We start from the raw sequence: 20656 nt of genomic DNA on the forward strand, positions 1-20656 counted from the left end.
GGAAACCATCTGATGCGTTGGTTTTAATGTTAATAGATTATATAAATCTGTGAAATATATTGGTGCATTTCTGTATGCATTTATGTGTTTGTAGAGATGTATACTGCTCTTAAAAAAACACTGTGTTTGTGTTTAGAGGTCAAGATCAGCATTCTCTTTAACAAGTGACGATTCTCCAGAAAAGGGTCCTGAGGTGCTTATGGCACCGGAGGGCTCTGGGTGTTCAGAGGTAGAAAAAGACATTCAGAACTATTCTTCACTCAGGAGGGAGTCAAGAGCATCCTCACTTCCAGGTTGGAAGAGTGTTGACCGCCTCGACAACTCCAGTAAGACAACACACATAGATAGAAGAGTGCAGAACAAAACTTTAGAAATACACAAATTATGTTTAGAACATAATATAACTTAACATGATAACGACAGTGATCTTCCCACAACAAATTTTTTATTCCTCCATATTTATCAGTTCATGTGCTTGTGTCTCGCAGGTGCATCTTCAGTACTGCAGTCCCCCGATGGGAACTGGATCGCCCTGCAGAGCTCCCAGCATTCTCGGCCCAGTCTGCTGACCAAGCGCAAGAGCCTCGTCTTCAGCGTACTCGAGAAAGAATCAGGTGTCGTGTCGGCGTACGACGAAATGGGCTCAGATTCGGACCCCGAGGATCAGGGGGGCTGGGGGGCCGCCCTGTTACAGTTTCGGCGTCGTCTTTCTGACGAAACCTATTACACTGACTCTCAACATGACCCTGAATGGACATACACCCAACACCCGTCTGTGACGTCACCCTCCTCTGGTCAGTGCACCAACACCGAGACTCTCAACTCGGACTCAGAAATGTCAACCGGCCCATCGACTCGAGCCCGTAGACTCGCCCATGTAACGCCCCAGAAGAAAAAAGGACCAGCTGATCCAAACCTGTGTCCTCCTTTTATATATCCTCCGTGCACTGCTGCACCACATCTCCTGAGACCAGCGGTTCTGGATGTGAACTTTAACCCCCGTTTGGGAGGGGATAGTAGTGATGGGGAGGAACAAAGCGACCAGGTCAAAAGGTCGAGGAGGCGACGGAAGAGCAAGCGCGAGAATTCAGAGCAGAGCCGAGCACATAATGCACTGTACAGCGCTGCTACAGCGGTGAGAAAAACAATGGCGTTAAGTATTATTTTTAGGGCTGAAAATTTGGATTTTGGCATCATTTTATTCTCACGTAACTTTTTGTCAATGAAGGTATCCAAACAAATTGGACGGCCAAATTGAAATTAAAAATACTCATGCAATAACGATAGTCTATAAACATGACGAAACATTTTATTCAGAATTCTAAATGGGATTTTAATTCAAAGAATTGAATAGTACTGTACTTTAATGTAAAGCAACAGTTCACTATTGAACGTTTGTGTGAATAATTGAGATTAAATAAAGTTTATTTTACATGGTTTACTTTAAACCATGTAAAAAAATCAACAAAATATTCATCCAAAAATAAAATGTAATCACTCATGTCTGTCCAGATCCGTATGTCTTGCTTTCCTCTGTGGAACCAAATATATATTTTAGATTTTTTTTTCTTTTTGTGTGTGTTCATACAATGGAAGCCAATTACCGACATTCTTAAAAATATCTTCTTTTGTGTTCGGCAGAAGAAATTAAGTCACACAGGTTTGACATGAGAATAAGTAAATGATGACAGAATTGTCATTTTAAGGTGAACAATCCCTTTAAGTAAATTCTGACTGTGCATTATATTTGACTCCAGTAGGTGGAGGTGCAGGGCAGGGTTTTGAAAACTGTGTCCTCAGTTTTACCAGCACTTTCCATTTCCTACAAGCGTTTCATGAAGTCTTGCTTCATATTTTGTGAAAGTCTGTCTTTAATTTTTGTCTTTGGTTCTAAATCTTTCTCTTCCTCCACTCATCTCAGGAGAACAGCGCTCTGCTCCTCAACGCCATGATGATGCGCCGACAGCAGAGCCAGGAGCCTCCAGCCCCTCTCGGTTATCACACTCCAGACACTGTGACCCCGCCTGAACTTTTGACCTCTGATGACATGACCCCTGAACCTGACTTTCAAAACACAGTGACACACAACTCCAGCGCTGCCAGCCCGCCCATGCACAGCAAACAAGGGTTCGGCGTTCAGGGCCCCTTACCGAGGGCCCCTTCCATCAATGAAACCCTGGAACAGGAACTCCGATCCAAACTCTGTGAACTGGTTGGCCATGCCAGCAAAACGGATGTGTCGTCATCTCAATTTGAACCAATCAGAGAAGCTGGCGACAGGAGAATGAGCAAGATAGAAAGTGACACGAGGAGACCAAAAGATCGGCTTGAGAGTAAAAGAGACAAGAGGATTGATAGAGAAATGAATGAGAAACTGAAAGAACAGCAGGTGGAGAGACAGGGTGATGTAGTAAGACAGATAAATATAGAGAGAGATATAGAGCGACAGAGAGAAATAGAAAGACAGTTTGAGAGGGAGCGAGAGGGACAAAGAGTACTGGACCAACACATAGAGAGAGACAGAGAAAGACAACAAGAAAAAGAGATTCAAAGAGATCAAGAAAAGCAAGCGAAGACTGAGAGGCAAAGGAAAAGCACAAGCATGGACAGTGAACCTGACGTGAAGTCCAAGCAGAAGGAGAAAGAGGAAGTGAGCAGTGTAACGGATGAGGTAACAGGTAGAGTAAAGGAACGATTCGAGCAAACCAGGAGTTTGGAGGAAAACAAGTGCAGCGAGGAGGTCAAAACTATTTCACTACAAAGAAGCAAATCAGAAACAAGGCCAGAGAAACGAGAACAACATGAGTCAAAGAGAACGGGGTCAAGCGTCACATCTCCAGAGAGTGCCCCTTGTTGTCTGGAGGAGCAAGTGGCTCCATCTGAGGTAAGCAAAGACAAAACTCACTCTACTTAGTTTCACTAAAACATACACTCCTTTATTTTAATTCAATGTAATTCTTTAAGGTCATACGCTTAGGGTTTGTTTCTGGATAGTGAGCTGCACACCTAAACAGTGTTTTAAGGCAGTATAGGGGCACCAATGCAACGGCTGTTCCAAACCATAAGCAGGAAAATGTTGCTGGTGTACTTTGTTTTGCCCAACATATACATTGATGCGTTTGGAGGACCGTTTATCCAAACATGTGTGTTCCCCGCGAGTCAAAGTCATGACTTTAAAACTCCAATTATAGAATATGTTGAATTTTCATTCAGGCTGGAGATCATTTTAAAGGAATAGTTCACCCAGAAATGAAACTTCTGTTATCGTTTATTCCCACCATTTTTAAATCTTGTTTATTTTTTGTAGTATTGTTTTTATTCCAGTTATACTACATTTTAATGGTGTGTAAAAAACAATTCATCTAATAAAATTCACTTTTTTACATATTTGGTATTGGTATATAGGACATGTTCTGTTATGACAATTCTTTGTAATGGTGCAGAAATATTATACAATGATATGACCGTATGATGACATCACTGTGGAGTGTAAGGCATCTCACTACGAATGAAATAATACTATAAAGCAGGTTTGTTTATCCAGTTTGATAAAAATCAGTTCATTGATAAAGGAGACTCGATGTGATTTACTGTAGAAACAACATCTTGGCGAACCGACGGTCTGGGTTATTCATGGTTGAATGTTGAAACACTTAAAGTGATAGTTCACCCCAAAATGAAAATTCTCACATCATTTACTCACCCTCTTGTCATTTCAAACCTTTACGACTTTCTTCCGCAGAACGCAAAAGAGGGCAAAATTGGTAACCAAACAGCACTGGCGCCCATTCACTTCTATTGTATGGACACAAAACCAATGAAAGTGAATGGGTTCCAGTTACGACATTCCAAAATCTACTTTTGTGTTCTCTGGAAGGAAAAAAGTCAAACAGGTTTGAAATAACAAGAGGGTGAGTAAATTAACTATCACTTTAAGCACGTTCAACCTAAAAACACGGTCTGCTTGTGTAAATGAAACCTCTGAGACCTCAGATATTGTTGAGATGCCGTTTTCTCTATCTTCCGGCTGTATGTCTTACCCACACACTTACATCTGCTGTTTGTACTTTAAGTGATCCAACTCAGAATGAAGGTGTTCAGATCACTCACAGAAGAGCACGTTTGAGATCCTAATACTGTCTTGCAACTTTGGACTTGTGTTATGCATGGGGAAAAGTCTGATGTATGAAAGTTGTTGAATGTATCAGCCTGTAGAATTGAATACGGTACCTTTCTGGATGTTGAGAAAACATCTATATCTTGCTGACTGGGATATTAACACTGTGAGTTCTCTTCACCTGTGGCCATTGCATCTGGTCTTGTCCTGTATTTCCTGCCTGATTTATACCAGTTTATTAAAGGAATATTTCACCCGAAAATGAAATGTTTGTTATTATTTACTGCATGTCCCTAAAGCTGTTTAAACTCAGTTGCTGTTGTTTTTAGTCTGTGAATCAGACAAGAGAAAGTGTAAATTTTCAAGAATTCAATACAACCGTTGTGTTAAAACTGCTGCAAAATAACAGCATATGAGGTTAAATTGACAGGAGCGCGTAAATAATCATACATTTTCATTTATTGGTAGATCTCATTTAATGTTTGTCCGGTCTGTTGTCCTTCATCATCTTTGTTTCTTTACACTTTTGTGTCTGTCTTTTTCTCATGCTGTGCCACTGTCATTGTTATACCCATGATTCCCCTTTCTCTCTCTCTCTCTCTCTCTCTCTCTCTCTCTCTCTCTCTCTCTACGTTTTGCTCTCAATCTGTCTATCTCTCTCCATCACTACATGTTGGTTCAGGAGGGGCTCAGTGATCGTGCCCTAGAGCAGAAGCTTCTGTTACTCTCCTCTTTCTTACATCGGGTGAGAAACATCATCATCAGATGTTGTTTGGGTTTGAATCAGGCACAAACACTCTCAATGTGCCGTCCATTTATGTTCCAACCTTCCTGTGATCTTTTGCACCCACACATACACAAATGCATTCACAGGCAATACAAATCTAAAGAGACGTGTTCCTGCCGACTGCTTGCTTGTCGTTCTGGTGGTGCTAATACTACTGTATGAGCGGAAATATGATGGTGTTTAAAACATTTGCTTGTTTGTCCCCAGCTAACCTAAAAAAGGACCTAAGAACGTTTTTCTAACATTCCAATTACGTTAAAATAACGTTATATGACGTTAGAAACACTGTGTACTATTTATTTTATTTCCAGATCAGAATTCTAGAAATATAAGCGCGCACATACATTAGCTATGAGTACTTACTGTAGATATATACGGTATATACTGTATACATAATACAAGAAGTATAACAGTTAAATACAAATTAAAAGCTAAATTAAATACACGTAAGGTGCATTTTGAAAAGTTATTTACAGATGTGCATAGTCAAGTAAAATATTATTACGTGTTATATTTGTATTATGTTGGTCTGGCTGTGGTGCCGTTGTATCTTGGTGGGATGTGTGTTTGTGAGTCATCTTTTGACTTGACACTTTGGGTTTCATGGTCAAGCGCTGTAAACCTATCTGTTTTTTGCATGTGCCTTCATGATACACATCCATTTCTCCAGCACACACCGTCCTTTTCATACTTAGAGACACGCGTGCTCTGAAGAGTGCGTTTGGATCAATTATTCCTCTGATCAAAGCGTAAACCAACCATTAATTGATTCCTCAAGTATTCATTACTGAATCACACAGCTCTTCTCTTTCTTCTTGCTTCTTTCATTCTCACTTTCTCATCTTAAAAAAGTCATTTCATCTTACGATTTTACCCCTTTTCATGTGTCCTTACTGTCTTACACACGACCGCACACACACGTCGACGTACATCTTATATTGATGGCTTAAATGTAATCTAGCTGAACATTGTGAAAGAGATGGGAACGGCTTGCTTTTTTTTGTCAATACTTAAAAAAATAAATAAAACCAATGTAAGAGCAGTCTTGTGATGAAGCGTGTTCTAGTTTTTAGGCATACACGAGTGTGGAACGCACTCTCAGTCACGTCATGTTTTTTTGCGTGTTGTCTCATGAAAGGCACTTATCAACCAAAAATGAAACCAAACCTGTGTCGTATGCATCATTTGGTTTTGGAAAGCAGAGGGGAACATTTTCTGTAAAAAACGTCATAAATTGTGGCATGTATCATACACAAACCTTTCATATGTGCTGAATGAGGATAAATGAGAATTCTTCTGTATTTCATTTAGAATTAAGCAGTAAATGTGGTTGAGGGCTTCATTTCATTTCTTCATTGTATATCTCTGTCAAACAATGCCGTTTTCTCTATATTTGGACCAAGTGACGTTTAGAATGGTGTCCCCTTCCCGAAGGGCGATCCTGTATATTTACTTTGGAACGCTTCTCGTCCAGTGCGCACTGCTGTAGAAAAGTTTCAAGTCAAAATGAGCTGTTTGTGAAGAAAGGCTCGACTTCCAAATGATGTCATTCTAATCAAATTCAAGCATTTATAGGGGTTTATTCATGGCGTGTGAGGCAACAACGATGCTTGCACAGGGAAAGATTTATTCTTATCACATGTAGCTTTGTAAACTGGCATCTAGAATGAGTTTGATCAGTGTTTTATTGTTCATAGCATAGGGCTCTCTCAACTTATTTTTTACAGTTTGTCAATGATTACGATTTTAAGCTTATTATAAGCACCCCTCAAAATCCCCTACAGAGCCCCGTCACATAAAAAGCCCCCCAGTTTAACCCCAGGGCAAGAAATTGTCCATTTATAAGAGACATCAAATGCAGTACTAAAAAATGATGCAGTTAAAGAAATCTGCTTCTACATTGAATATTGTGAAATGTTTGGAATGTGGAAACTTTAAGGAATTTATTTTGTCAAAATGATTTGGCAAAAATGGCCAACTACAATATATAAGAAGACTGTTTTATCTGAATTTAGAAAGAATACAAACAGGAAACGGTAGAAGCAGTGTTTTGTGTTGTTTCATTATTTTTAACTATGCAACAGGCACAACAAATTGTAAATACATTTTTATTAATATATTTAAATAAATTTGATCATCGTGAAGTGGAACCAACGTCTAATCCTGCCCGTCCCTCGAAGCACTACAGAGGCTGAGAGAGGATTAAGATTTCTTTCCCGAAAAAGATAACGTATTTATTAAGGATGTCACAATATTTGCAATAGCAAAATTGTCTCAATATTATCGTGGATCCAAGGTTTATCTGGTGCAATTATTTAAATTTATAAAATGGTTTTTTAGGTCATTTGACCCATCCCATACTAAAACTCAAACCTCTAAGCAACAGTTATGATTAGAGGACAAAGAAAAGAGGATGCTTATTGCAAGTCATCAATTGTCATTTTAAATATTGCAATAAATATCACACCGTAGACTTTATACCGAGGTATTATCATGTAGATTTTGATATTGTTACATCCCTAGTATTTACGAAATGTGTTCTGTAGAGCAGTTAGTCTGTTTAGGGCTCATGTAGAAACAACATGGCGACAACATGTCAACAACATTCCATGTAAAGGGACCGACGGTGCATGTAGACAGAAATAGCTTGTTCTAATGTATGGAAAAACACAACGCTTCATTATGAAAGGTCTTTATTCAACAAATTTGAACACAGCTATGTATAATATAGTGCGTTTCTGTCAATGGAGCCTCCAAAAAACTACACTCTGGTCCTTTAAGACACCCTCAAAAAACCCTTAACCTGTGTTGCATTAGAGCATCTCTCATCCTCTTATCCTTCTCATTGATCCAACATCTTGAGCATGACAAGCAATATGTCCATGCCTAATTATCAGTGTAAGGAAGTTCTCGAGTAGCCATGTGTAAAGTGTGTTTTACACAACAGTTGAATGCGAGCACCAAAAGCATTGAAATTCCATTTCTTATCATTGTTTTCTGCTCTCTTTCTCCTTCACGCACATGGAGCAGAAGTACTCGGCTGCGTCCTTGTGCAGCATCACCACCGAGGTTCTGAAGGTTTTAAACGCCACAGAGGAATTGCTTGGAGAGGCAGAAGGCAAAGTTCATGACCCCTCTCCAGCTGGCACGCCGTTGTCTTCTGGCCCAGGAAACAAGAAGTTGGACCAGCACCTCACCAAGATGGAGGAAAATGTAAGATTGGTGAATTACAAACACGATCCAAAGAGAAGTATTTCAATTGCTTTTGCTCCTGTGGTACTTCATTTTAATACTAAGGTTACTTTTTAGATTAGATTAGATTAGATCTAATCTAATCTTGTGTTCTTTCTGTGGAGAAGTTCGTTTTTGAATGCTGCAAAACCAAAACTATTTTGGCCATGTTTCATTTGTAAACAGATTTAATATACTGACACAAATGCAATTCAGACATGAATCTCTTAAGTTCTAATGAGCCTTGACACCGTTTGTTTGGGGTGCAGGTGTATTTGGCTGCAGGTGCTGTGTACAGCCTTGAGGGGGCGCTAGGTGACTTAGAAGAATGTGCTCGCGGCATCAGCAGCTCCACCACAGAAACCGAACTGAGTTTCCTGGAAGACCAGGTGGCCACTGCTGCCGCACAGGTGCAGCAGTCTGAGCTCCAGGTGTGTATGTGATAAATACATCATTAATGTCTTATTGACACAGTACTACGGGTGTTTACACACAGTGTGTGAGTGGAGCTTGTCTTGTTCTGTCTAGATCTCTGATATCGAGGCAAGAATAGCATCCCTCAAATCTGCAGGTTTAAATGTGTCTACATGCACACGGTTTTCAAAGTACAAGTCTAAACCTAACGTGAGTTTCATCCACACCTTGTTATTACATCAATAATAAACGTGCGTGTCGTTTTTCTGAATGATTGGAGCATGAAGCATGTCGGCATTGTGTGGTTTGTAATATTCCACATATGTGTGGAATAGTAACGGTATTTTTCTGTTTCAGCCCCAGACTCTAGACTCTTCTCGACATCAGAGGAGAAAACTTCCTGCACCTCCTCTCAGAAGTCTGTCGGCAGGTTCGAACACACACTTACATAGACTAACAACATTATATGGCATTATATAACACAAAGCTTGCATAAACTACAGCTTTGGAAGACTTAGGATGTAGTTCACAATTTGCACAAGCTGCTTTTGTGAGCTTTTTAAAGGTCTATTGACTGAGTTTTAGCGGCATCTAGCGGTGTGGTTGCGAATTGCGACCAACGGCTCACTCCACCCCTCCCTTTCATGGACTAAGGTGGCTGATACAGAATTAAGATGTCGTCACGTTTTCGCTTCTTTGCTGAAGGAGATCGCGTATTTAAGAAACGCGCTCTGTAATGTACAAGCAGCCGGCTGTTATTGCAAAATAAACCTCTGCTTTGCATCGGGTCTTGATCACACTGTCAGGGCTTATTTCTTCTCTAACTGCCTGTACATTGTCCTTTACTTGCATAACTTGCTTTTCAAATGATAAAGATAATTATATTTCAATTTATTTCTTTTCATGTAAACAATTTTATTTCTACATTATTTTCAACGAACCTATAATATCCTTCACAGGTTTTGTTATGTATATATATTTCATATTTCAACCAAAAACTCTTTCAATATGCGTCTCCATTTTTATAATGTGCTGCATGTATGACCTTATCTCATGAACCTTCTAACATCCCTGAGGCATCATTTCAATCTGCTTCAATGAAAAGAGCACCTTTTTGCCTATGACGTCGAGCAGGGGGAGACATAGAGAAAAAAAAAACATGTTTTCACGCCAAGTGACATTACACATTCTGATTTGAAAAGAAAGGTGGAATGGGTAACTAGTGAAAAGGTGGGAGACTTAATGCACCATGCAGAAGAAAAGAGGAGAGGGTCCATTAGAGAAGAAACAGTACGCCGACTAGCAGTGTTATTTCTTCTCCTCTCTTGTTTTATCTGTTAATTAATGGTGTTTCTCTTTAGCCGGCTATTGATATGATCATGATTCATATTGATTCATTTATTTCACATTACCTGTAGCTGCATCTTCAAAGATAAATCGTACTTATTGCAGTTTAGCTGTTAGTCACGTAAGCCTACCAAAAGGTGGAGATGATGATGGCCACCTTGTAAGAGGTTTAAGTGGTTCTTCTATATAGTCAACATTGTTTGAAAGCTGTTTTTCCTCAATACTCTTTTATGCAGATTAATATGATCTGCGTGATTACATCAGAAAGTTGGTTAGTGATATTAAAGGAATAGTTCAGCGAAAATGAAATATAAAAAAATAAATTACTCACCCTTTTGTCATTTTCAACCCTTATGTTTCTCTTCTCCATTCAGCCAAAACAGAGACATGACTCATGCTCTGCAAATCACACTATGACTAAAATTTAAAGAGATAAAAATTCTCACACATTTTGTTCAAAACCTGTAGATGACTCTTTCTTCTGTGGTATAAAGAAGATGTTTTGAGAAATGTCCCTGTGGTTTTCGTCTTTACAATGGAAGTCAATGGAGGACAACGTTGTTTGGTCTTCAACATTCTTCAAAATATCTTCCTTTGTTTTCTGCAAAAGAAAGTCATTTCCAACTCCAAGTCAAGTTTCGAATAACATGAGGATGAATAAATGACAGAATTTTCCTTCAGATAAATATCCACAAAATAAGTTTATGACAATTTGACCTTGGTCAACATCTACAGCCATGAAAAAGTCCATCAAGTGTGTTAGGCATACTAAAATATGTCTATTGTATATTTACTAAGGGGTTCTTTTGAATTTCTTCCACACAGAAAAGGAATTTAAACCTGAGCCACAGGTGAGATCGATGAGGCCATGGCAAGAGAATATGTGACCTCCACGTTTCTGGCTGCGTAAAACTTCACTGTTTGACTGCTAGGACCATCAGGCTGTTCCACACTAGTGCCTTGATCTAACTTTTGGTCCTCCAATATGATCAGCATTAGTGCGATTAGACATCCCCAGGCTCATAACCGGAGCTCTGTGCTCCAGTAACCAGGGCAACCGCATCTGTGTCTCTCTGCCTTAAAGGAGACCACACACCTCCAAGAACCACCACAGAGGGTTGTCATTGTAATTTTAGCATTCTACACGTGTACCATAGGTGGACAATGGTAAATGTTAACATTCTGGGACATTGACCTTCTTTCTCCTGTTTTCTGAGTGTTGTACGTGTCTGTATGTCCGAAATGTCAATGGATAAAAAGGCTGTACCATATTTGGTAAAAGTTTTAAGTGTATGAAATTTCCATGTGAAAGTAAAAGCAAAATATCTGCAGGACCCTTTTGAGTTTATTCTATATATAGTCATTGGCACTTATCATTAACATATTTCTGTTTCTTCACATATCTATGAAACTGTATTTAGCATCTAAATCAACTAAAACAATTCGAAGACTGGCATTTTGCACGTCATTTGTTTTTTTACAAAGTGTCAAGTGTTATTGGACAGTACTTGACCATCTTACCACATAATGAGTTGCACATATATATGCATGTGCGCGCACACATGTGAGTGTGTGTTTGCAAAACCATAAACCCCCCGTGTATTCACACACTTGTGTCCAAATTTACCCAGGATATCCGGTGGCCTCTTGAGTGGGAATATCAAATGACTGCCTCATTATTAGCCAACATTCCATCTCGGTAAAACACACTTCAGTTATTTGCCCAAAAGTAATGTGTACTGTCATGATTCCAAATATCATTTCATTATTCTAGTTAAACATTAAACAAGTTTAATGTTTGTTATTATATTAGATAACATTTGATTTACAGTTATTGTATGAAGCACGGATGTCCATCTATGTTATTTTATGGAGAATTATCAAGTGACATGTAACAGTATGTGACACGCCCGGTCATTCTTATCGTGTGACCAGATGAAATAGGTTGTCTATCAAAAGTGTTGTCTATCAAAACACACAGATTATTGGGTTTATTAAAATAATAGATTAACTTCCGACAAAAATAAATAACAGTACTTTTCTGTCATCTTTTGGTCCTCGGTTTTTAACTTTAAAATCTGTTTTATGACAAAACCTCATTGAGGAATTCCACTGAAAGGATTCAATTCAATTCTAAATATTTTTTTATTCGCTTTTTTAAACCAATGGAAAATAATCTAGAAGACATTCGGTTTGCATCATCCTACTTTGCCATTCTCCTTTGCGTGATTTTTAATGTCTCAAATGGGTCCCGCTCCCTGTTATTGTCCACGGCAATGTTTGTGTATAAAAGCATGTATAACATTTCTAATAGATGTAAAAATGTCCTATGAAAAGCACAGTCAAGAAATATAAAAGTGTCCTACAGTGTCATGTATTTTTCTATATTAAACATCGAATGCAAACTGTATTTGCATTTGAATAAATTACAAAAAGACAGACATCTAATATGTTAATGTGTTTTGGGTTTGTGATGATAACAGAATGAAAGGACATAAGCCTGTCAGAACAGCATCTTTGTGTAGGCTATTCCAAGTTCAAAGCAGGAACAGAAAATATTCTGAAAAAGCCAATGAATTATCATGTGCCAAATTTCTTCTGACAGCAACAGTGTTCAGCCATACATGAATAAAATTTGCATTCCTGAAAAGACTGAGAACTCCGTTTGTTTCTTGTGAAACACATTTTATCACAATTACATTGTGGATCTGTAATTTTCATAATACATTGTAACTAACAGTGGAATGGAGTCAAACATATACATTTGTCAAGTTATTTATTAATATAGATTGCATTTTGTAGTATGTACAGATATTTTCATTTGCCAGTCATTTTATTTGAAATAAATGTTGAAGTACACATTGCCAGAGAGAACATGAGAAAACAGAATAGTTATACACACTAATACACTTCAGTATCACGGTAGATGTAGATATGTAGATAGGGATGAGGAGGTTAAGTTATCCAGTCTGAATCATCCTGTGCCAGCGCACTACGCAAGTTCTCTTTATCCCTGAGAGTGTTTAACAGAAGCTCCAGAGACTTAACCACAGGCTGTAGACCGCTTCCACTCTGTCTCTTCCCAAACCGCCCGATGGGTCTCACACCACGACCCACGTACCAGAACGGGTCAATCTCCGGACCTGATTCAGACACATACAATGAGAAGTATACTAAATTTTTCAGCAACACACTTGATTCCAGTTTTGCTGCATATGCTTACAACCAATGTTTTAACAAATGATACAAATTGTTTTTAAAGATACATTCTGTAACTTTATACAATGTCATATTTCATCAATAATGCTTATTTAACCTTTAAATTTACAATCAGGTAATCAGAACGACAAAAAGAGTTCTTATAAAATCTTGAAGTAGAATTAAGTAACATGTTCACTTCGTTATGAGTGTATCAGAATAGCCTGTATTGACTCACTTCTATTATCGACGTTGTGGACGATGTGGAGGTCGTGCTCTACTGTGGTGCAGTGTGCACAGGTCGCAGTGGCGGAAAGGATGAGCAGCACCAGGAACGCGCCGCTCCCCAAACGCGACGCAATCAAGCACTTTGTTACCGGTTGGGCTAACGCGTCAGGCAGCATGCTGGCTCTGGATACAGGGCACTGGAAAAGATGGTTACGAAAGGTAAATTTCTATTTGCAGTTGTTAAATTAATAAGTCATGTCCCTTATCAAATGAAATCATGTTTTTTACAGTCACCAAAAACGTTACTACACTTTACCTTGTGTAAAAACATAGATAATTCTCATACGCACCAGGCATTAACAATGCATTTGTGTAATAGATTTATGACGTTCTTTGCACTTTCACACAATACTTTTTTACATGTCTGCTCTCTTTGTACGTTTGCTTTAAAAACACTGTGCGAACTCATCCTTACGAAACTTTTTGCACTAGGCTAACTCTATCCAAACTGTCCTCGAGTAGGCTACAATTCCAATATAATGTAGTTGTTTTACAATATATTTATTTAACTACTTTTCCAGATTGCGTTTACATAAAACAACAATTTAAGAAAATCCTTTGCTGACGAAATGAATAGAGTTGAAGGACTTACATGTGTCTTTTGACGCTTGTTGTTCAGTAACAGGTGTTTCTGGGCTCCGTCTTCGTAATTCAGAAATGAGGATGTTGTGCTTTTATATCGTAAGGAGTCTGCGACAAAATGGATTAGATCGCGTCAATCTCACAGGACATGCCTCCCTATACCCCTCCTACTCCTCTCATCCCCATCACTTTCTTCTCTCTCTGCTCCTTTGATCCCCTGACTTGTACCTATCAAAGTAGAAGAGTGATGGGAGAGAGCTCGTTCATTTGTGAATCAGACACGCCCTGACTCACTTTATCAGCATCTAGCTGACACACACAAAACATTAACTTTTTGAAGAAACACCTGGAGGCTATGTTTAGGATTCTCTTATAAGCAACAACCAAGTTTATGATAAATGCACAGTACGGTGTTAAACATCGATGCATTTTACCCATGCATGACAGTTCATGGTAACACATTGTAATACATTGAATTAACATTGACAGACATGTTTTAAAGATGGTAAACAGATCAGATGTTCAGGTATGGTAATGCATCTTTAAATGCATATATTGTCATCAATATTTTCTTAAAACCCAGATTTTGAACACACAAATGTTTGTTTTTCAATTTGCATAGCGTTGAGGTCGATACAGTTTGTTAACATGCAAAACAAATTGCTTTTTAGGACATTGCTGTCTAATGTGAGCAAAAAAAAGAACAGAAAAACGACAATGGTAGTCAAAAGTCCACCAGGACTGATTGCTCTCATACATTCGTTTTAAAAAAAAAATCCCTACCATGGTCAATGGTGGCCAAGAACTGTTTCAAATATTTTTCTCTGTGTTCATCACAACAAAGACATTTATACAGACTTGGAACAACATAAGGGTGAGTAAATAAAGACAGAATTTTCATTTTGGGTGAACTGTTTCTTTAAATAATCCCTTTTATTATAAAATAATAAAACGAGTAAATGAGCATATTGGTGACATAGCTGTGTAATTTCCTGGGTTTCATTGAGACTGCATGTTCGACAGATTTATTTAGAGGCTTCAACCTAAAAAGACAGCAAGTTCAATCACTCCCATTCACCCCGTGCTGTTTTGGGAAAGTTTAGGGTGTAAATCTTAGCCTACACAGAGAGTGGGCTGATACAAGCATTGATCAACTGTAGTTTACTCTGCACTAAAATCCAGACAACCAGCCATTCTCGCAAACTGTTCAATGAACCATTATCGTCTAACCGCTGTGGGTGTGTATATGTGTGTGAGCAAGCATGCGTTTCGGAGACAATTATTGCAAAGGCCGCGTCACCATGCAACAGGGCATTTCAAAAAGCACACAAACCTTTGATTCATTCCTGACTTATGTAATATACTAGAGGCTCAAACAGACAGTTATTCTATTCTGAATCATGTTTCACATCTGTACTATACATTCCTCAGGCAAAAATATGTTAGATATGTTGATTTATATTTTTTTCTGAATTATATATAGATTTCCAAATATTCTTTGTCATTAACTGTAATAATAAAGTGGGATATCCGGACAGTCCTACACAGTGATCTGATCTCATTCCCAAATTCCATTAAGGGACATTACAACTGAGATCCAAAGAGCTAGTAACATCTCCAGGATACTTGGAAAGATGTCAAGGTGCCTGTTTTTATATTGGTACAGAGGCTATGAAACCAGCTCCAATGCGGGCACCAGCCATGTTCGAAATCTGTGCTGTGGTTGATTTTTTTGATTTGTCTTATCAAAACGTAATGTTTTATTGACGATATGGCTTTCTAAAGGCAGCATGTGAAAGCATTGCCTTCAGTGACCATCTCGGTTTTTGAGACTGCGTATTTCAAACACAACATGAAAGAGAATCTTGAAATCTCCATCAGTCAATATAAGATGTAACATTAACGTTTTCTCAAGAAGTTAGCCTGTGACAGAGAGATCAGTTTATCACACTGAAGGGGCTTATTTCGCGATTACAGCCGGCTACTTGTTCATTCTCCCGTTTATTAGATTAGATTAGATTCAACTTTATTGTCATTACACATATACAAGTACAGTGTAACGAAATGTAGTTTAGGTCTAACCAGAAGTGCAATTAGCAAGTGCAGGATATACAGTTAGAATAAATACAGAATACAATATTGAGAAAATATTAAACAGTGGGCATGGACTATGAAAATATTTTACAGTAGGTATGTTCTAAAAAAAAAAAACAGTAGGTATGTACTATGAACAATATATACAGATGACTATATGAACATTAACGCTATGAACATTAATGTACAGGTGGATATGAACAGATAATAATTTAGAGTAAACAATAGTGCAAGTGATTAAGTGTGCATAGATTATTGACATTAGCTATTAAAGTTACAATGCAATAGGTGAGTTAATGCAGTTGTTGAAGTAACAATGCAGTGGATGAGTTAATGCGGTTAATAAAGTTACGGTGCAGTATACGAGTTAATAATAGGTTGCAGTCCAGAAGATGAGTTAATGCAGTTATTACACTGCTACTTGCCACATGATCATATATATATAAAATATATGAAATATTTTATTAGCTAATTGTTTATCAATTTTGGCCGCTTATTTTCGTTTAAAGGTAAGAAACGACCCAATGTCAGGAACATGGAATTTGATTTAATCATTTGTAAATATAATGTGATATATGTTATTAAAATATATATTTATTTTGTAAAAAAACTGTCAAAATGATTTGCTGCATCTGGGTTACAGTGTGTTATTAGTTTTGAGCGCTTGTTATATAACGGACCTGCAAATGTCGCACCTGGCCAATCAGAATCAAACATTCCAACATTCCAACGAGCCATGTAATAATGTTTAATAACAACCAGTCTCAAGTACAGAATATGGAAGAGACCACTCTTTATGTGTTGCTTGTTGAAGGGACAGTTTTCTGTGATTGTATGGGTTTGGATTGATGCAGTTACAAGGCATATCTATTTCTATATTCAGGGTGTTCTTGATATTTCACTTAGTTTTAGAAAGCACTTTGGTAACATTTTATAACAAGGTGCTAGTTGTTACCAATGATTTAATGCATTACCTAAAATGAACAAACAATGAGCAATACTAATACAGCATTTATTAATGTATTGAAATATTGGTTTCAGCATTTACTAATACATTATTAAAATAAAGAATTGTCACCGTTAACATCAGTTAATGCACCATGAACATGAATGACTGTATTGACGTGAACTAATATTGACAAGGATTAATACATGCTGAAAAACTAAATTGTTCATTGTTAGCTAATGCATCTACTAATGTTGACTAATAGCACCTCATTGTAAAGTGTTACCAGCACTTGTACCGTATGTAGGTATTTTGTAACATTCTGTTGCATTAATTTGAGTGGTAAACCTGTGATGTTATTTATCTGAAACTTAAGACAATGGAAATATTAGATAAAAGTCATACTTAAATGAGTGTGGATGAGAGGAAATATAGACAAAATGTGTCTACAAAGCTCGATGATTTCATTGTCAGGAAGATTTCAGAACGTGTAGTTTATTATTTCAAGTGAACGAACAAGTTTCAAAATAATAATACAGAATATGAGCAGACTTTTTTCTGAAATATGTACAGCTATGGCTACAGAGTAAGACCAAAGCAAGAGAAAAACTGTTTGTGCCCACCTGCTGGCATTTGAGGCAATTAGAGGATACATCAATGTGTCAAATCATGCCTAATGGCTCTCTTTCAATGACGAGAAGGCCTGACAGCAGCGTGAGCATGTTCTATAATTCGTATAGTCATAGGCTGTTTCTTACCATCCAACTTTCTGGTTATTCTTAGAACTGTGCCTTTATTCTGCTCCATTACAGCTAGGTAAGTGAGGTGAGTTTACAAATGGCATTCATTTATAAAAGATAAATAAATAATAAATCATCTAATAAAATGTGAAACGTTTACAAGGACTTCAATTTTTTAAATAGACAACGTCCCTGCAAGTATTTGTTTAAATACTCATGTTTTCGGTCAACAATGCAATGATCTTGAAACCACAAGCATCTGTTAATGATAAAACTCTTATGACCGCTTCTCTCATACAGATGGAATATAGGCTGTGATGTCATCGATTCTAGAGCTCTCATTGTCCAGATACTCCAGAATGACGTTGCCGCCATTGTGCAGAGGATGTTCAGCATGAGACAGCAGTGATTGGAGGCTTGCGTCCATCTTAAAAGCTTCGCCAGTCTCAGGGTGACAAAGACGAAGTTTCTGTGCAGATCATGCAATGGTGAGATAAAACATCAAAGAAACAAGGATCTTCAATAGTGGTGTGTAAGGGGCAAAAGTTAATTAAATAAGTTATACATGAAAAAACGGGTATTAGTTTAAATCCCCCAAAAATAAGAAACCTTCTAAAATGCAAGAGCATTGCTCAAATTATGTGTAATGTGGTATTGTGTTGACTCACCTTAGCTGTAAGTACATTATTGTTGTTCTTCAGACTGGCCTGAGATGCTGCAAAGTCCACCATTTTGCCGGCACTCCATTTGGAACTGAAGAACATTGGCAAGCTTACGTCTTTAGCCTCTTTGGGCAGAAACACCTGGAAATATGTCCTTTCTGTCTGTGGGAAAGATCAGATCTTTGAACTAATAGCATTTTTTTTTGGATTAAGCAAAAATAATAAAATGTGAATTTTTGTTTTGCTTTGATACCTGTGGCAAGCCTTTATCTCCTGAGGCGTGCATCTTGAGCTTCATCAATGCAACTTTTGCGGCCGTAGCAGCGTTTTTCGCTCCTTTTCTGCCTTTACTTGCTGGTGCATTCTTTTTTGACTCTGTTTAAAACAGTGTGGGGATCAATCTTTGAATTTTGGATTTAATCTAAGAATGTGTCTGTACTGCCCTCTCTTGGAAAAGGGGAGTATGTACACCACCAAATACACTAGGCACAAAACAACCTCCATAATAAAATATTACAGTCTCACAGAGGGGACATAAATAAATCTTTAACTGACCCACTATCTTCTGCACCAGCTCCTGTGTTGCTGCCATGCGAGGCTTTGGTGTCTCCAACTTCTCACACTTATGGTCATCTTGATGACGATGCCTAGGAAGAGACAGGGATGTATATTATTATGAAAAGCCACCTCCAAGTGCCTAATCAAACAAGTAGAGTTCGATAATTTAAGTTGTTAAGTTAAAAGTATATTTTATTAAAGCCTATTCTGACTGATCAGCATTTTATTCCCTAAAACACAAAATTATCATGATAAAAACATACAGTACAGCATAAACAAGAAACAGAAAAATGCAGGAATGGTTTACCCAAATGCACTGCATTTGGAAAAATGTAAGCAACTGAGATTTCTGGGGAACCATTGACTGCCATAGTAGGAAAAAAACATTGTATAATTTTCTTCGTTGTTTTGACAAAAAATACGATATTTTGAAGGATTTAGGAAAACAAACCGTTCTGGGGCACAACAGAATACCTTTTTCTGACTAACATAGAAATGTCAGTTGCTACCATTCTTTTAAATATATTTATTTGTGTTTAAAAGAAGAGTTTTCATTTTTGGGTGAAGTAATATGTAGGTGATTGTACCCAAGGCAGTGGTGTTTTTCACAGTGTGGGCAGATAACAGGAAGTAGCTCTCTTGCTTTGCAATCCTCAAAGCTGCATGGATGTGATTTGCTTCCTCCAGACCCAGAGATCTCTCTCTTCACAGGCACCTGAACAACACATCGCTGTCTTTAGTCGAATTAACAAACAGACATGATCAAACACCACAACCTAAAAGATGAAAGACCTTAGACTCTCACCTCTGGACAGCAGTGGGAGTCTCTGGCTCTGTGTTCTACACTTTAAAGATGAAAAATGTCATATGAATAAGAAATGTGACGACGTCGTGTCCCAAAAGCCACTGTTTCAAGTTCTTTCTTGTCTTTTATTCACTGAATTCTTAGCATTTTTAGATTCTTTTGTAGTCTTTGTATTATTCACTCAACACTTACTGTACATATAAGAAACAATGTGCTGTGTACTTACGATTTGTTAAATTGTATTGACATTTACTGACTAGTTGTCTTCTTGTCCCTATTCCTAAACCTACATAGAAAACAATTCTTACCAAAATACTCCAGAACAGCTGCTGCATACAAAGGGTAGAAAGTCTGCATTGACACGGAAGATATGAACAGATTAACCCGTTTGCAGTGTGATTTTAATAAATAATGTTTCAGAAACAGATATGAACATAACGTTTACTAACGCTTAATTATAGCATATATATCAAGTCGTTTTTTCAACAATAATCGAAACTATATTATAGAATAATACCTTTCTGTTTGCATGATTCAATATCACATTGTTTTCCTATATCGAGTTCAGCCATGTTTAAATGACGTCACGTATCATTTCAAAATAAAAGTTTTCGAGACTTTAACGGATTATTACGGTTAGGCCTATCCTAATATCAAAACATTATTTTCTGGCAACTTCATATTTTTTCCTGAAAACCTATGTATGTATAAAAAGCAAAATATATAATTAAAACAGTAATATATTATTAAAACACTGGCATTTTGATTGGAGTTGTTTGGCTGATAATATCTAGGACTGGATTGAGAATTCAGGGGCCCTTGGGCACAAGTGTCTTTAGCCTTTAGTCTGTGTAAGTAAACATCTTGCAATGTATGCAAAAGCACTC

General features: G+C 37.7%; 3 protein-coding genes across 5 annotated transcripts in view; 1 reads left to right on the forward strand and 2 right to left on the reverse strand.

The window, feature by feature from the left end:
- Window positions 1-12542, forward strand: part of myripb (myosin VIIA and Rab interacting protein b) — an 87328-nt gene extending 74786 nt beyond the window's left edge. For all 3 annotated transcript variants that reach the window (XM_079447700.1, XM_079447698.1, XM_079447699.1), the window contains exons 9-16: window positions 137-326; window positions 489-1135; window positions 1922-2884; window positions 7935-8117; window positions 8405-8566; window positions 8664-8759; window positions 8907-8979; window positions 10722-12542. In XM_079447700.1, the coding sequence (XP_079303826.1) occupies window positions 137-326; window positions 489-1135; window positions 1922-2884; window positions 7935-8117; window positions 8405-8566; window positions 8664-8759; window positions 8907-8979; window positions 10722-10783 (2376 nt within the window). In that variant the 3' untranslated portion in view covers window positions 10784-12542. The remainder of the gene's footprint in view (window positions 1-136; window positions 327-488; window positions 1136-1921; window positions 2885-7934; window positions 8118-8404; window positions 8567-8663; window positions 8760-8906; window positions 8980-10721) is intronic.
- Window positions 12543-12851: 309 nt separating this feature from the next.
- prlh2 (prolactin releasing hormone 2) lies at window positions 12852-13498 on the reverse strand (the record flags this gene model as incomplete). Its single annotated transcript, XM_079487994.1, has 2 exons — window positions 12852-13039; window positions 13333-13498. The coding sequence occupies 2 exons, from the start codon at window positions 13496-13498 to the stop codon at window positions 12852-12854; spliced, it is 354 nt and encodes a 117-aa protein (XP_079344120.1).
- Window positions 13499-17366: 3868 nt separating this feature from the next.
- Window positions 17367-20365, reverse strand: zfand1 (zinc finger, AN1-type domain 1). Its single transcript, XM_079487639.1, has 8 exons — window positions 20287-20365; window positions 20078-20120; window positions 19770-19809; window positions 19552-19679; window positions 18962-19053; window positions 18660-18781; window positions 18413-18568; window positions 17367-18213 (listed from the first exon to the last, which is right to left on the reverse strand). Exons 1-8 carry the CDS (start codon window positions 20339-20341, stop codon window positions 18037-18039), a joined length of 813 nt encoding a protein of 270 aa, XP_079343765.1. The 5' UTR covers window positions 20342-20365; the 3' UTR covers window positions 17367-18036.
- Between the last annotated feature and the right edge of the window lie 291 nt (window positions 20366-20656).

Source organism: Barbatula barbatula, assembly GCF_947034865.1.
Source record: "Barbatula barbatula genome assembly, chromosome: 23".
NCBI lineage: Eukaryota > Metazoa > Chordata > Actinopteri > Cypriniformes > Nemacheilidae > Barbatula > Barbatula barbatula.

Bases quoted from the DNA above. Each gene is read 5' to 3' on its own strand.
- zfand1 (XM_079487639.1), bottom strand. From the start codon at position 20,341: ATGGCTGAACTCGATATAGGAAAACAATGTGATATTGAATCATGCAAA. The intron at 19,810-20,077 runs GTAAGAATTGTT...TCATCTTTAAAG, and splicing joins AGCTGTTCTGGAGTATTTTG to TGTAGAACACAGAGCCAGAG. The intron at 19,054-19,551 runs GTACAATCACCT...GTCTCTTCCTAG, and splicing joins GAAAAACACCACTGCCTTGG to GCATCGTCATCAAGATGACC.